The sequence below is a fragment of the Pelodiscus sinensis genome, chromosome 10 (assembly GCF_049634645.1).
Source record: "Pelodiscus sinensis isolate JC-2024 chromosome 10, ASM4963464v1, whole genome shotgun sequence".
Classification (NCBI taxonomy): domain Eukaryota; kingdom Metazoa; phylum Chordata; order Testudines; family Trionychidae; genus Pelodiscus; species Pelodiscus sinensis.
In genome coordinates, this window is record NC_134720.1 from 39,999,305 (window position 1) to 40,012,224 (window position 12,920).

The 12,920-nt window shown below is 40.7% G+C and overlaps 1 protein-coding gene across 6 annotated transcripts in view; it reads left to right on the forward strand.

Annotated features, from left to right (window-relative positions):
• The window catches only part of FNDC3B (fibronectin type III domain containing 3B), a 392,297-nt gene that overhangs the window by 64,616 nt on the left and 314,761 nt on the right, over window positions 1-12,920 (forward strand). For all 6 annotated transcript variants that reach the window (XM_075937961.1, XM_075937956.1, XM_075937959.1 and 3 more), the window contains exon 2: window positions 9,304-9,442. In XM_075937961.1, the coding sequence (XP_075794076.1) occupies window positions 9,332-9,442 (111 nt within the window). In that variant the 5' untranslated portion in view covers window positions 9,304-9,331. The remainder of the gene's footprint in view (window positions 1-9,303; window positions 9,443-12,920) is intronic.

Sequence of the window (12,920 nt, forward strand, 5' to 3'; positions counted from 1 at the left end):
GAAGTTGTTCTGTTCAGGTGCTGTTGTCATTATTGATCTTGGATAATTTTATTAAGCTACATTTGCTCCTGGTGTAGTTCATTGATATGAATGCATTTGGTGCCATTGTATTATCTGAGTTGATGTCCATTTTGGGCATGATCATTTTGTGGGGCTACACACACTGCACCGCACCCACCCACTCACCAGGAAGAATCTTGGTAAGTTTCCAAGAGTGCATAAGGTATCTTGGAACAACAGAAAATGTGGAAGAAGGCTGGCAGAGTTTCTTTATTTCTTTAATGATTAAGGTCTCCTCTGTGTCCCATCCTGCTGATTTTGCTCTGGTAATTCATAAGAGGTATCATACATTGACAGATTTTAGTTGTCTCATGGTATACTGCCCTTTGGCCTAATCTCATTCTTAAGCGTATCCTTTCCTGATATGCTGTTGCAGTCTTGATATCTGCAGCTAGTGTGTTGGATGTCTCTGTGCCTCCTTCCCCTATAATTGACATATTGAATGCCATGTTCTTTTCTAATTACTTTGGCGTCTATAAATGAATACAGTGCACATCAGGCTGGAAAAATTGAATCTCAAAAATATTGTGCACAGAATTGACACTTTTTTGCTGGGCTAGAAATTGGAATAGTGTTTAGCACGTCTGGTTATTGTAAAGTTTCATTGCAAAAAATTAAAATGCCCTTCCCAGGAATAGAATGGTGTAATCTATTTAGATCAGAGATGGGCCAAAGCAGCAAAATGTAAATACAGATTTTGTGCCTTCACCCCTATCCCAAAATTCAGCATTATGACCCAAGTTTCTGCTTTAGGCCCATTTCTAATGCACAGTAATCACCATACAATGCATGAGATTGGACTGGAAAATGATTCTTTCCCACATACAAGAGGCCAAATTCACAAGTTAGAATGACTCTGGCTCTAATTCTGCACCTGTTTGACTGCAGCCACATTGAAGTTGCTGTTCAGATTGGACTTTTGACATGGGATTTTTAAAAGCACCTGGCTGATTTAGGGGCAGCTTCCATTAACTTTCAGTGGGAATCAGAGAGACTGATGATCCAGAGTCAATGTAGAGCTGATTGGTATATATTCAACTAAGCTTTTGTTGTTGTAGTTCAAATGTACTATTTAATCGATGTTTTGATTTTGATGAAGTCTCAGCAAAAAGTTTCTGAGATTCAAGTTAGACAGACCTGTTTTGAAAACTGACCTTTTCAATTTAAAAAAAATGAGGTTTTGAAAAAATTACAGTTTATGAAAATGTTCAAAAGGTTTTATTTTTGCTCCAATGTGGGGAGGGGGGAAGAAGGAGGAAAAACAAACTTAAAAATTATGGGAAAGGAATCATTGTCTACCCGCCAGCTCTTTGACAATCCCATCCATCATCCTCTGCTTTAAAGTTATGATATAGTGCTTAACTGTTTGTCTTTTTGTGTATATATATTTAAACTTAAACACTTGTTTTCATTTGTTGGAGTGTTCTCTACAGGGTAGGCCTGACATGGTAATCTAATATTCGTGACACTGCTGTAGAGAAACAATGGTCACCCTTTTCTAAACGCTAGTCAGTTTTTCAATCAGACATTCCTGCTACATGTAGTCTTTTTGAAAAGAAATAAAGGATGAAGACCAGTTTGGCACAAAGATCTGTCTTATCCTAACCAATCCAATTAAAACATATAAATTGTTACAAATAGGTCTGTCTCTTGAGTTGCTTTCAGATTAGCCTACCATGTTTGCAATTAAACAAAGAAAGAATGCTTTTAGGTTTAAGTCGTCTTTCAGACAGATGTGATTTAACTAGGCTAATGAACACACATCAGACAAGAAGACAAATTCCAGACTATTTGTTCCCTGGCCAGCCAGCTGTGTGCATACCTCCAGGTACTGCTCATGTCTCAAGAGGCTTTTCCTATATGAACAATTATCACCACTCCTGCTTGCATTCAAGTGGCAAGCCATGGCAGGAGTTTTGCTTGTATACAGCTGCACTTGCTGCAGCGCCGGAGAATACTGTTTACCTGGAATAAAAAATTGGATCATATTGTACATGTTGATTTTAGATACATTTTTTTGAAATATGTTTTTAAATATCATCTAAAAAGCTGGATTCATTAACTGGGGGGTTGCAAAAGCACTTTGAAGACAGTGTGCTGTTGTGGAGTATTATTAATAACACAAAAGAAGCCCTTTAGGAAGGTCGGAAGCCCTACTCGTAGAAAACCTTGAAGTGGCTGTGTGCCTAACCTATGCTTTTCACTTCTCTTTCTCTAGCAGAGGCAATTCAAAATCATCCCAGTTGAAAAGCCCTAATCTTATCCTGTTGGGAATCTGACCTCTCTAATTAGCAAGACAGAACTACTATGCTACCAATGCTCATACATTCAAAAGAGCTGACATGCTTTCTAGAAGTTTACTAAATTGTACCAATGAAACATTTCTTTTCATAGAAGAATACTTTGCACTGCAGTTATTGCTTGTTCAGTGCAGAAAAATTGATTTTTTTCCTTACCAATCCTCCTTATTTTTATTTTTTTTCCATACTGCAGATATTTCTGGAAATACTTGCATGTTGGTTCTTTCAGTTCTCATGAAAGTGTCAGATAATGCATCTCAGGTATTGAGTCCAATGACTGAACGAACACATCTTCACAGGCACTGAAAACTGTCCAAAGGTATTCAGCAGAGGTCTGAACCCCTCAAGGTTTGGACTCTTTGGAAGTAAGGGTGCTCATCACCTCCCAGAATCAAATATGTAGGACAGATCTACTCTAAAAATGCTGTGGCCCTCCTTTTGACACAGCACTGTCCACATCAGGGGTTAGGTCAGAAAAAACACATTGCTCTTGGGTGTGGAATTTTCACAAATCTGAGCTATGTAATTATACTATTATAAGTCTGCAGTGTAGACCAGGCCTTCTCTCTCCCCCCCCCCCCAAACTTCTCTGTTTTGCCAGCAAGATAGCCATAGCTTCAGATGATTTCCTGTAAAGTAACAATGTCCATGCTATACTTGGCTACTTTGCTTTTAGGTAGGTGTTGGCAATTAGCCAAGACGAAGGATGTGAATTAACTTCCTGCAGAAGATGTTTAGTATTGCTGGAATGGAAATAGTGAGGAAGGGAGTCTTTTAGATTATCTGTAGACGATATGTATCTTAAAACACTCAGGTCCACATTCAAAATGGAGAAAATTCCCTCTGCCTTCCCCCTCATGAGTGTATATATGAGAACTACAGCAAATTAGATTATGTTCTTCAGCTGTTTGAATGAGACTGATTCAGTTGTTTTCATTTGAGATTCTATTGTATTCCCTTTTTTAGCCACTGTCAGTACTTCTCCAGAAGCTATTTCTAGCATCTCTGGGTGGGTCAGGAAGTGCATCTGTACTTGTAGAGTCTGGATCCTGAAAAGTGAATCAGGATGATTACTTTTTAAAAGCAATGGATGTCTTACGTATTATAATTTCCTACTTTCCTAGTTGTTGGTTTTTTTCTAAGGAGTCTTTAACAGTGGTCTGGGCAAGTTACTGCAAGTCTGCCGGAATTGAAATGGTCATTTTGTTACCATTGAAAGGTATTGAAAAGCTGTCCTATTTGAAAGTTGTAATTTTGTTGTCAGAATCCTTGTTTAACATTAATGATACAATGAAAGACATTCTCCCACGCATAGTAACATTATGTGCAGTATACATACGCTTAAGAATTTAACTACATAATCTGAAAGCATGGGACCAGAAGTGGGCAAATACTAGCCCACAGGCCAGATCTGGTTAGTCAGGATTAGCCCCAGGCGGGGGGAAGGGGGACCAGGGGAGGGGAGGTCACTGCCATTGTATTAACCTGTGCCTCCACAGGTATGGCATTTGCAGCTCTCATTGGCTCTGGATCGCCATTCCCAGCCAATGGGAGCTGTGGGAAGCAATGTCCCAGTTACTCCTGCAGCTCTCATTGGCTGGGAATGGCAATTCACAGCCATTGGACAATGCAAACTGTAAGCGCCTATACTTGCCAGAGGCACAGATAAATAGCGGCTCCCCAACCCCCATCCACATTGGACTCTCAACCCTAAAAAGAAGCAGGTTTTACTGGTTTAAATTTTATACAGATAGGGGTACAGGGTTTTGCTAAGATTCTAAAAGGTCATCCTAGTAGTACAAAATGTATTGTTTCAAATTATTTTGATTTTTAAAGCAGGACATTTATTTTGTAGCTTTCAAAGAGTTAGACCCAAATAAAAACTTAGATTTTATAGAAAGAAGTTCATAAAGCTAAATTATTTTAGAAGAACTATTCCTTTTGCTAGGTTCTCATCGTTAAAGCTGTCTGCTTTTAGCTGGAAGAAGTTTTTTGATTTTGTAAAAGAAAGTGGAAAAATCATGACTCGTCTTGGCTTATACTGTAATTAGAGTATAGTCAGCACTTTCTAGGAAAAGTTAGATTGCTTTGTGTTTAAAGTCCTGTTGGAATTTAAGGATAACTGTGTCTGAACATGCTGGGTCATATTAATTGATCATATGTGGACATTTGTTTTAGTTCTGTTTTTTCAGTTTCTGTTTATTGCCATATGCAGCTCCTATATATTACTAATTCACATATTGAATCAATAATGAAACTTAAGGATTTAATTCTTATTTTGTGAGAGGCAGGACATTGAATTACAAATAGATGATAAGGTTTATGGCATTGCCTAGTAAATATCAACAAATATGAAGAGTCAGTTTGGAGGAAGAGACATCCAAAAGCTTGGTTGCTAATCCTTACTTCCCTGGTCTAGAAACCGAGCTGGAAATCTTATGACATTTCCAGTATTTCCTGGATATAACTAGATTGGGAACATAGCTCCTCTCACTAAATAGTGGTATTTCCGAATCCTGTACCAGCCAAACCCAGGGAATGCAGACACACAGGAAATATTTTCTAAAAGCTTAAGTTTATTCAACTTTTTAGGACCTGAGAAAACTTTGGGGTTTTGTTTGATTCAGGCTTTGGATTAATATATGGCAGTTCATATTTTGTTAAGCAAAGCAGAGAAGTTTTCATGTCCTGAACTCTGAATTTGTTTTCTCTGTCTCTTGGCCTAGAGTTTTCTTTCAATTAATGTACTTGACTCCTTAGAGACAAAGCTAAACACAGAGCTTGCATACCAACCTTTGTGTGTCAAGAAAATTAATGGAATTGGTTTTATGTGAGAAACCCATGCATTGTGTCGGGGGAAGGAGGTTGTTTGAAAGATAAATTGTTTTGTTAATTAAGAATCAGTAAGAAAGAGAAACCTAAAGGGTTAGTATGTGAAACTAGTTTTAAAACTTTAGGACTTGACATATTAAAATCTATGGTATAATTTCACCTGGGGTTTCAATTGTTGTATCTACACTAAGGCTTTCTGGTGAAAATTTCTCACCATTGTTAAAGACTTGGTGCACTTCCATGAGTGGTAGTAATACTGTAAGCCCTAGGGTAGAGAAGTCTCCTATAGTTGACAGGGATTTCAACAGCATTCTACGTAATCCTGCAGAAAAGAGGTCCTACATGACTGTGCTGGAAAAATTCCAATGGCCATCAGTGCCTTGTCACCAGTAGTGTTGCCAGTATTGGTGGAGTTGCCCCAGTATTGGCAATGGGAGGAAACTTGTCTGAAAAATATGTAGTGTAGACATGGCTGATAGTGAGAATGTAACTACTAAACTTTAAATAATGACATATAGCAAAACATGTTAGCATGTTCTTTTGTTGTGCCTGGAGTGGGAAAATTTACTATGGAAAAACATAGCTTCAAACTATAGTTTATATTTAAATAAATGAAATAACATTGCATTATTTTGGAATAAAAAAATGTCCCTTTTACAAGTCAAATTTCCAGATTCAGACTGGTTGGATTTGACATTTATATGTACGTGCATTTTAATGTGTTGATAGTGGCTCTTGTCTGCCTTGCAATCCTTTGAGAACTCCTTAGTGAAGTTTTATATATATACTTAAAAACACAGGAATGAATTGGGGACATATGTGCTCTAGATTGGTTTGCCAATCCTCAGAGATTAAAAATTATGAACTACAAAATTGTGAGATTTTAAAATAATGTTGGTGTTTATTTGAGCTATATTCTGGGTTTTGAACTTGTACGATTCAAACTTTTCTCCACAATCATGAGGGTGAGAAATTGGGGGGGAAAAAAAAAGCTGAGGCTTTAAGAAACCCCAGGTATAGTGCAGTACTTGCCGTAAAAAGTGTGAGAATTGGCAAAGCTGCTTTGGTGAAGAAAGGTGTGAGGGAGGAAGGGACTCCAACTTCTGTAGCTCACATAGCAAGTAGAGAAGACTTTTTATCAGCTGCTAACTTTGTTATATAGCCAAGGAAATTTTTTTGGCAAATGGTGTTAATGGTACTTACTGTCGTGAGCCGGGGAGGTATTTGATTTCCAGATTTCTTTTTTTGTGTGGGTAGTCACTGTGGGTCAATATATGGGGCAAATGATAAAGGACCATAAGAGAATGAGTGTAACGGCCACCAGACAAATTTGAACCTGGGACCTCTGGAGCTTTGTATAGGAGCCTCTACCCTTTGAGCTAAAAGTTAGCTGGCTCTCAGCCCATGCTGTAGAGGTCTCTTGTTCTTATCTGTTGCTGTGGTCTAGGTGCCACTGTATGAGACAGTGAACCACACTAAGGCTACGTCTGGACTGCTCGCAAAGAAGCTTTCAAAAGAAGGTATGCAAATTGGGTGCAAATTTGTGTATCTTCTTCTGATCGTGTTTTTGGAAGAGTTTTTTTTTTTTTAAGAAGGCAGTCTAGATGGAGTTTTTGCGTAAAAACCCCCATCTACACTGCTTTTTTTTTTAAATTTCCAAAAAAGGGATCAGAAGAAGATATGCAAATTCATGCCTAATTTGCATATCTTCTTTCAGAAGCCACTGGTAGTCTAGTCGTGCCCTAGCTGTGTGGGTTACATGAGGCTTACACGCATGCTTGATCCAGGCCTGGAATGAGACTTGAAACATAAAGACATAGCCTTGTTGTTTAGCTGGCCACTTATTGATACATATGTTTTCCTTTTGTTGGATACATCTTGTTGCTCTTCATATTTGCTGAGCATTTGTCCTATAATTGGGTCTCAGATAAAAGGCGAAGAGGCTGGCATTTTGAAATAGTGACCCTCTATTTATATCACCTTGGAGTGACAATTAGAAAAGCGATATTTTCAGGATATCTAGAACATCAGAAAGACCTTTCTGAATCATGGAATCAACTGTAAAAATAACCTTGACAGATGTATGCCCAGGATGGACTCTTGCTATGGAAGAGATGTAGATTGGTTCACCATTGCTTTCTATAAGGATGCTTGACATGATGTTTCCACAGCTCAAAGGATTCCAGTGTTTTAAATAGACACCTCAATCATTCTCATTATATAAGTGGGCCTTTCAGGTTAATTAGAATATTTACTCATGATCTGATTTATTCTCTGATCGTTCAGCTGCTCTGCAGCTGAAAGGATTTTAATGTTGAGCTCTGGATGGGCTAATCTTTAATAAATCTAAATATGTATTGGTGAAGAGAGAGCATATTTTAGTGTCCCATCCACTTGTATTTAAACAACACTTTTTAAAATCTAAATTTCAACACTAGCAGGAGAGGAGGGAGTGGCTTAGTGGTCTGCATATCAAGTTTGAAATATCTAGACTCCATGGAACCACAGGTTCTAATCCTGGCAGGTTGACTCAGCTTCTCAGTCTTCCTATAGTAGATACCTTGAATTCCACACTATTTATGTTTACAGTTCTCGTAGCTGTAACTTGAAAGAGCAAAGTTCTGTCTATTCCACAGAGACATTAGATCCTGCAATATTCACTGCATAAATAGGATTCCCTTGTTTTCTCCCCAAAATTTCCTTTCTGTGTGCAATTGTTCAGGACTGTATATACCAGTTACCTACCTGGTTACTATGCTTCACCACAATTCATAGGTTTCTTACCCAGATTTTATTGATTGTGTATATTAATCATTTTGTAAGCATTTGGGGATTCTTTGGCATGAAAGCCATTAATTAAATTTGATTAGTATTAGGACCATGGGGTTTGTAGGGGGTTTGTGCAAATAATCTGCTTCCTTTGTCAGGATAAACTACTTGACTTTAGGGCCTGTTGTTTATTCATTAAGGGAACTGGATTATTGCCTTGTAAAACAGCATGATGGTACTATTAACACTGAATTATAAGATTTGTTATTATGAAGCTCTCACCTTATTTTTAGCAACTTTTCTTATATAATACATCAGATAATTAGCTGCGAATGGTGGTATTATAGTGAAAGTGTTGTTTCATTACAAATTCTTATGTGCTGTCATACAAGGTGGTCCGCATTCTATATATTGGATAACATTTTAGGAAAGCACTTTCATTTGTGAGACAAATGAGAACCACAGAAAATTGAATTTGGTAATTCAGGTTATCTGTAGAGGTGCTATCAAGGGATTAAAACCACCTGGCTCTTGCTGTGCCTCAGGCTAAATCTACATTGGCACTTTACAGAGCTGTAACTTTCTGGCTCAAGAGTGTGAAAATACACCCTCCCCTTGAGTGCAGCAAGTTATGGTGCAGTAAAGCATCAGTGTGGACCAGGCTATAGCATTGGGAGGTGATAGTGGTCTATATCATGGAGGTGGTTTACATAGAGTGCTAGGAGATCTCTCTCCCAGTGCTCGTGCTGTGGCCACACTTTGCTTTTATGTGTAGATAAAGCCTCAGATGTCAAAAATAATAGAACCTCTTCTGAATGTTAAATATCCAAAGAGAGCTGATTCCAAAAGCTGTGTCTACACTTACCCTTGCTAGACAAAATTTTTGTTGTTCATGGGCGCTTAACCCCCTTCCCTGCCTCAGTGAATGACATGGTTTTCCGATGTGTGAATGCTGCTTTGTCAGCAGGAGCATTGTGTCATTACAAATCAACAGACTGAACCATAAATTGTCATACTGTCATTCAGGAATTTCAAATCTGTGTGAATGTGTTGGCTGAAGATGTTAATGCTGGAAAAGGCCTGAAGAAAAAGAATAAAGTCTTTGCCCTGTTGTTTTGCTGAATATTCGTTCTGAAATGTTTCTTAGAAACCAGTGAATTCATCTATAACATGAGCTGAAAGCCAGTAACAGTCCTTGTATCCATTCAGATCTCCCTCAGTCCAGGATATAACATTTTAAGCAAGTGGGATGAATGGGAAGGGCATCACACTAGTGAAATAGGAATAGATTTTTCTGAGTCTCCATTAAGAAAATCAATTCTAAAAAATATCTGTCTTGCAGGAAGCCCGTTGAGGAAAATTCTCCATGAATGTACGTCACAATGATGATGACCGACCAAATTCCGCTGGAGCTGCCACCATTGCTGAATGGGGAGGTAGCCATGATGCCTCACATAGTGAATGGAGACGGATCACAGCAGGTCAGTAAGCTTTGTGGTATGAGTGGGAATTTAAGAGACAGTGAATTGTCTACATGTGACCTAGATAAAGGCCAAATAGTGACCTTTGTGCATGGGTTTGATTCCCATTCATTTCATTGAGAACTGTTCCATGTATCTGAGGGCAAAATTTGGCCCAAATATTGGAATGACTCCACCGAGGCCTGGATGTTGTTTTGCATCAGTGCTTTTGCAATGATCAGTTTCATCTGGTATTTAAGTATACAGAGTAGAATTCAAAATAATGGGACAAAATTGTCAAACTTTGATGCCAGACATTAACATCTAGTTCCATATTAATATGCACCATTAATAATTAAAAAACCCTTGTATTGCAGTAGTACATTAGAGTTACACTCATCGGGCCCTGAGGGTTAGTTTTTGTACAAACGTAAAATGAATGGCGGTCTCAGCTACAAAGAGCCTAAACTTGACAAGACAATAGGTGGATAAGACAAATGCACAGCTTGAGGTGGGAAAGCAGGTATGTCTATAATTTTATGCATGGCATGTTAGTGATCACAGCCTAGCCATTATGGGAGAGGAGCGACTTGATTGAGGTGGAGATGGACATAGAGACAGATGTGTTGAGAAACTCTGGATTAGGCTAAACGGGCTAAAAAACAAGGGTGATGTCATGCTATGGCGGGATGGCCAACCCATTTAACAAAGAAAGCCAAAACAGTGGCGGAAAGAATGTGAAGAGCCACACCAGAATTGTCGAACAAAAAAAATAAAGGCTGCCCCTTTAAGAAACATGGCTTTTTGGCCATAACAGGTTCCCGTTCACAGCCACCATTTTGGGAACGATTTTGAATCTCCGCCCTGTTGAGCACAGTGAGGCTGGGGGTGGGGGTGGGAGGCAGCGGGGGTGTAAGAGTGGCTTCGCAAGCCACACTTTTGGGGGAGAAGAGCCGCATGATCTGGACAAACTGGAGAAATGGTCTGAGGTGAATAGGATGAAGATTAATAAGGACAAATGCAAAGTGCTCCACTTAGGAAGGGACAATCAGTCTCTCACATACTGAATGGGAAGCGACTGTCTAGGAAGATGTATTGCAGAAAGGAATCTAGGAGTCATAGTGCACCACAAGTTAAATGTGAGTCAATAGTCTGACACTGTTGCAAAAAAACCAAACATGATTCTGGGATGCATTAACAGGAATGTTGTGAGCAAGACACAAGAAGTCATTCTTCCGCTTTACTTTGTGCTGATTAAGCCTCATTGGAGTTTTGTGTATGGAAAGGAGGTGGACAGCCCTTGGTGGGGAAAGAACAGATTAGGAACTATTTAGAAAAGCTAAAGATACACAAATCCATGGGACCAGATTTAATACATCCGAGGGTACTGAGGAAGTTGGGAAATGTCATTGCAGAGCCTTTGGCCATTATCTTTGAAAACTCGTGGTGATCGGGAGAGATCCCAGATGATTGGAAAAAGGCAAATATAGTGCGCATCTTTAAAAAAGAGAAGAAGGATAATTCAGGGAACTACAGACCAGTCAGCCTTACCTCAGTCCCTGGAAAAATCATGGAGGGGATCCTCAAGGAATCCATTTTGAAGCACTTGGAAGAGGGGAAAGTGATCAGGAATAGTGAACATGGATTCACGAAGGGCAAGTCATGCCTGACCAATCTGATTAGCTTCTGTGAATTATCTCTGTGGACATGGGGAAAGTCAGTGGATGTGATATACCTTGACTTTAGCAAAGCTTTTGATACCGTCTCCCACAATATTCTTGCCAGCAAGTTAAGGGAGTATGGATTGGATAAATGGACTATAAGGTGTATAGAAAGCTGGCTAGAATGTTGGGCCCAACGGGTAGTGATCAACCATTTGATGTCAGGTTGGTGGTTGGTTTCTAGTGGAGTGCCCCAAGGATTGGTTCTAGGTCTGGTTTTGTTCAACATTTTTATTAATGACTTGGATGAGGGGATGGATTGCACCCTCAGCAAATTTGCAGATAACACTAAGATGGGAGAGAGGTAGATGTGCTGGAGGGCAGGGATAGGGTCCAGAGTTACCTGGATAGATTAGAGGATTGGGCCAAAAGAAATCTGATGAGGTTCAACAAGGACATGTGTAGAGTCTGCAGTTCTGCAGAAAAGGACCTGGGGATTACAGTGGATGAGAAAGCTGGATATGAAGCAACAGTGTGCCCTTGGAGTCAAGAAGGCTAATGGCATATAAGGTTGCATTAGGAAGAGCATTGCCAGCAGATCTAAAAAAGTGATTATTCCCCTTTATTCGGCTCTGGTGAGGCCACATCTGGAGTACTGTGTCCAGTTCTGGGCCCCCCACTATTAAAAGGATGTGGACGCATTAGAGAAGGTCCAGCGGAGGGCAACCAAAATGATTAGGGGGCTGAAGCACATGACCTATGAAGAGAGGCTGAGGGATTTGGGTTTATTTAGTCTGAAGAAGAGAACAGTGAGGGGGGAATTTGATAGCAGCGTTCAGCTTCCTAAAGGGAGGTTCCAAAGAGGCTGGAGAAAGGCTGTTTCACAGTAGTGACGGATGGCAGAACAAGAAGCAATGATCTCAAGTTACAGTGGGGTAGGTCTAGGTTGGATAATAGGAAAAACTATTTCACTAGGAGGGTGGTGAAGCACTGGAATGGGTTACCTAGGGAAGTGGTGGAATCTCCATCCCTAAAAGTTTTTAAGTCTCAGCTTGACAAAGCCCTGGCTGGGTTGATTTAGTTGGGATTGGTTCTGCTTTGGGAACTGGGCTGGACTTGATGACCTACTGAGATCTCTTCCAGCTCTATGATTACCATAAAATCGCGAGTATAATGCGCACTTCCCCCCCCCCCCCGGTTTTAAAGGGCTAAAGCCGGGGTGCACATTATACATAGGAGGTCACTGTAAAGTTTTTAAGTCACCCTCCACGCCAGGTTCCTGGACAAGGTGCAGCGCATGGTCAGCTGGGCAGGGGGCCCCCCGTAGCAGGCGCGAGCTCAGCCAGGCTCCCGGACAAGGTGAGGAGCCAGCGGGCGGGGAAGCTGGGTAGAGGGAGGCAGGGGGCCCCGCAGCAGGCGCAAGCTCAGCGCAGCGCGAGCTCACCACGGCGTGAGCTCGGCTGGGCAGGGGGCCCCTCTGGAAGGCGCGAGTTCAGCCAAGCTCCTGAACAAGGCGAGGCGTGCCCTGGCTCACTGCCTGCCCGGTCTCGGCATGGACAGCCGGGTTGGAGGGGGCGGGAGAGGCAAGGGGCCCTGAGGCAGATGCATCTCCCGGTGCTGCGCACGCATTTCCCGGGTGAGCCTGCAGGTGGGAGCTTCCTTCCTATATATACACCGTAAAATCGCGAGTATAATGAGGGTGGCATTATAGATAAGAGTTCAGTTTATGCCAGGATTCTGACGTTTAAAAGGTAGGTGCTCCTTATCAGGGTTCGACAAATAATGTAATCTGCTCGCCCGTGGTGAGTAGATTACAACCCAGAAGAGCTGACGCAGAG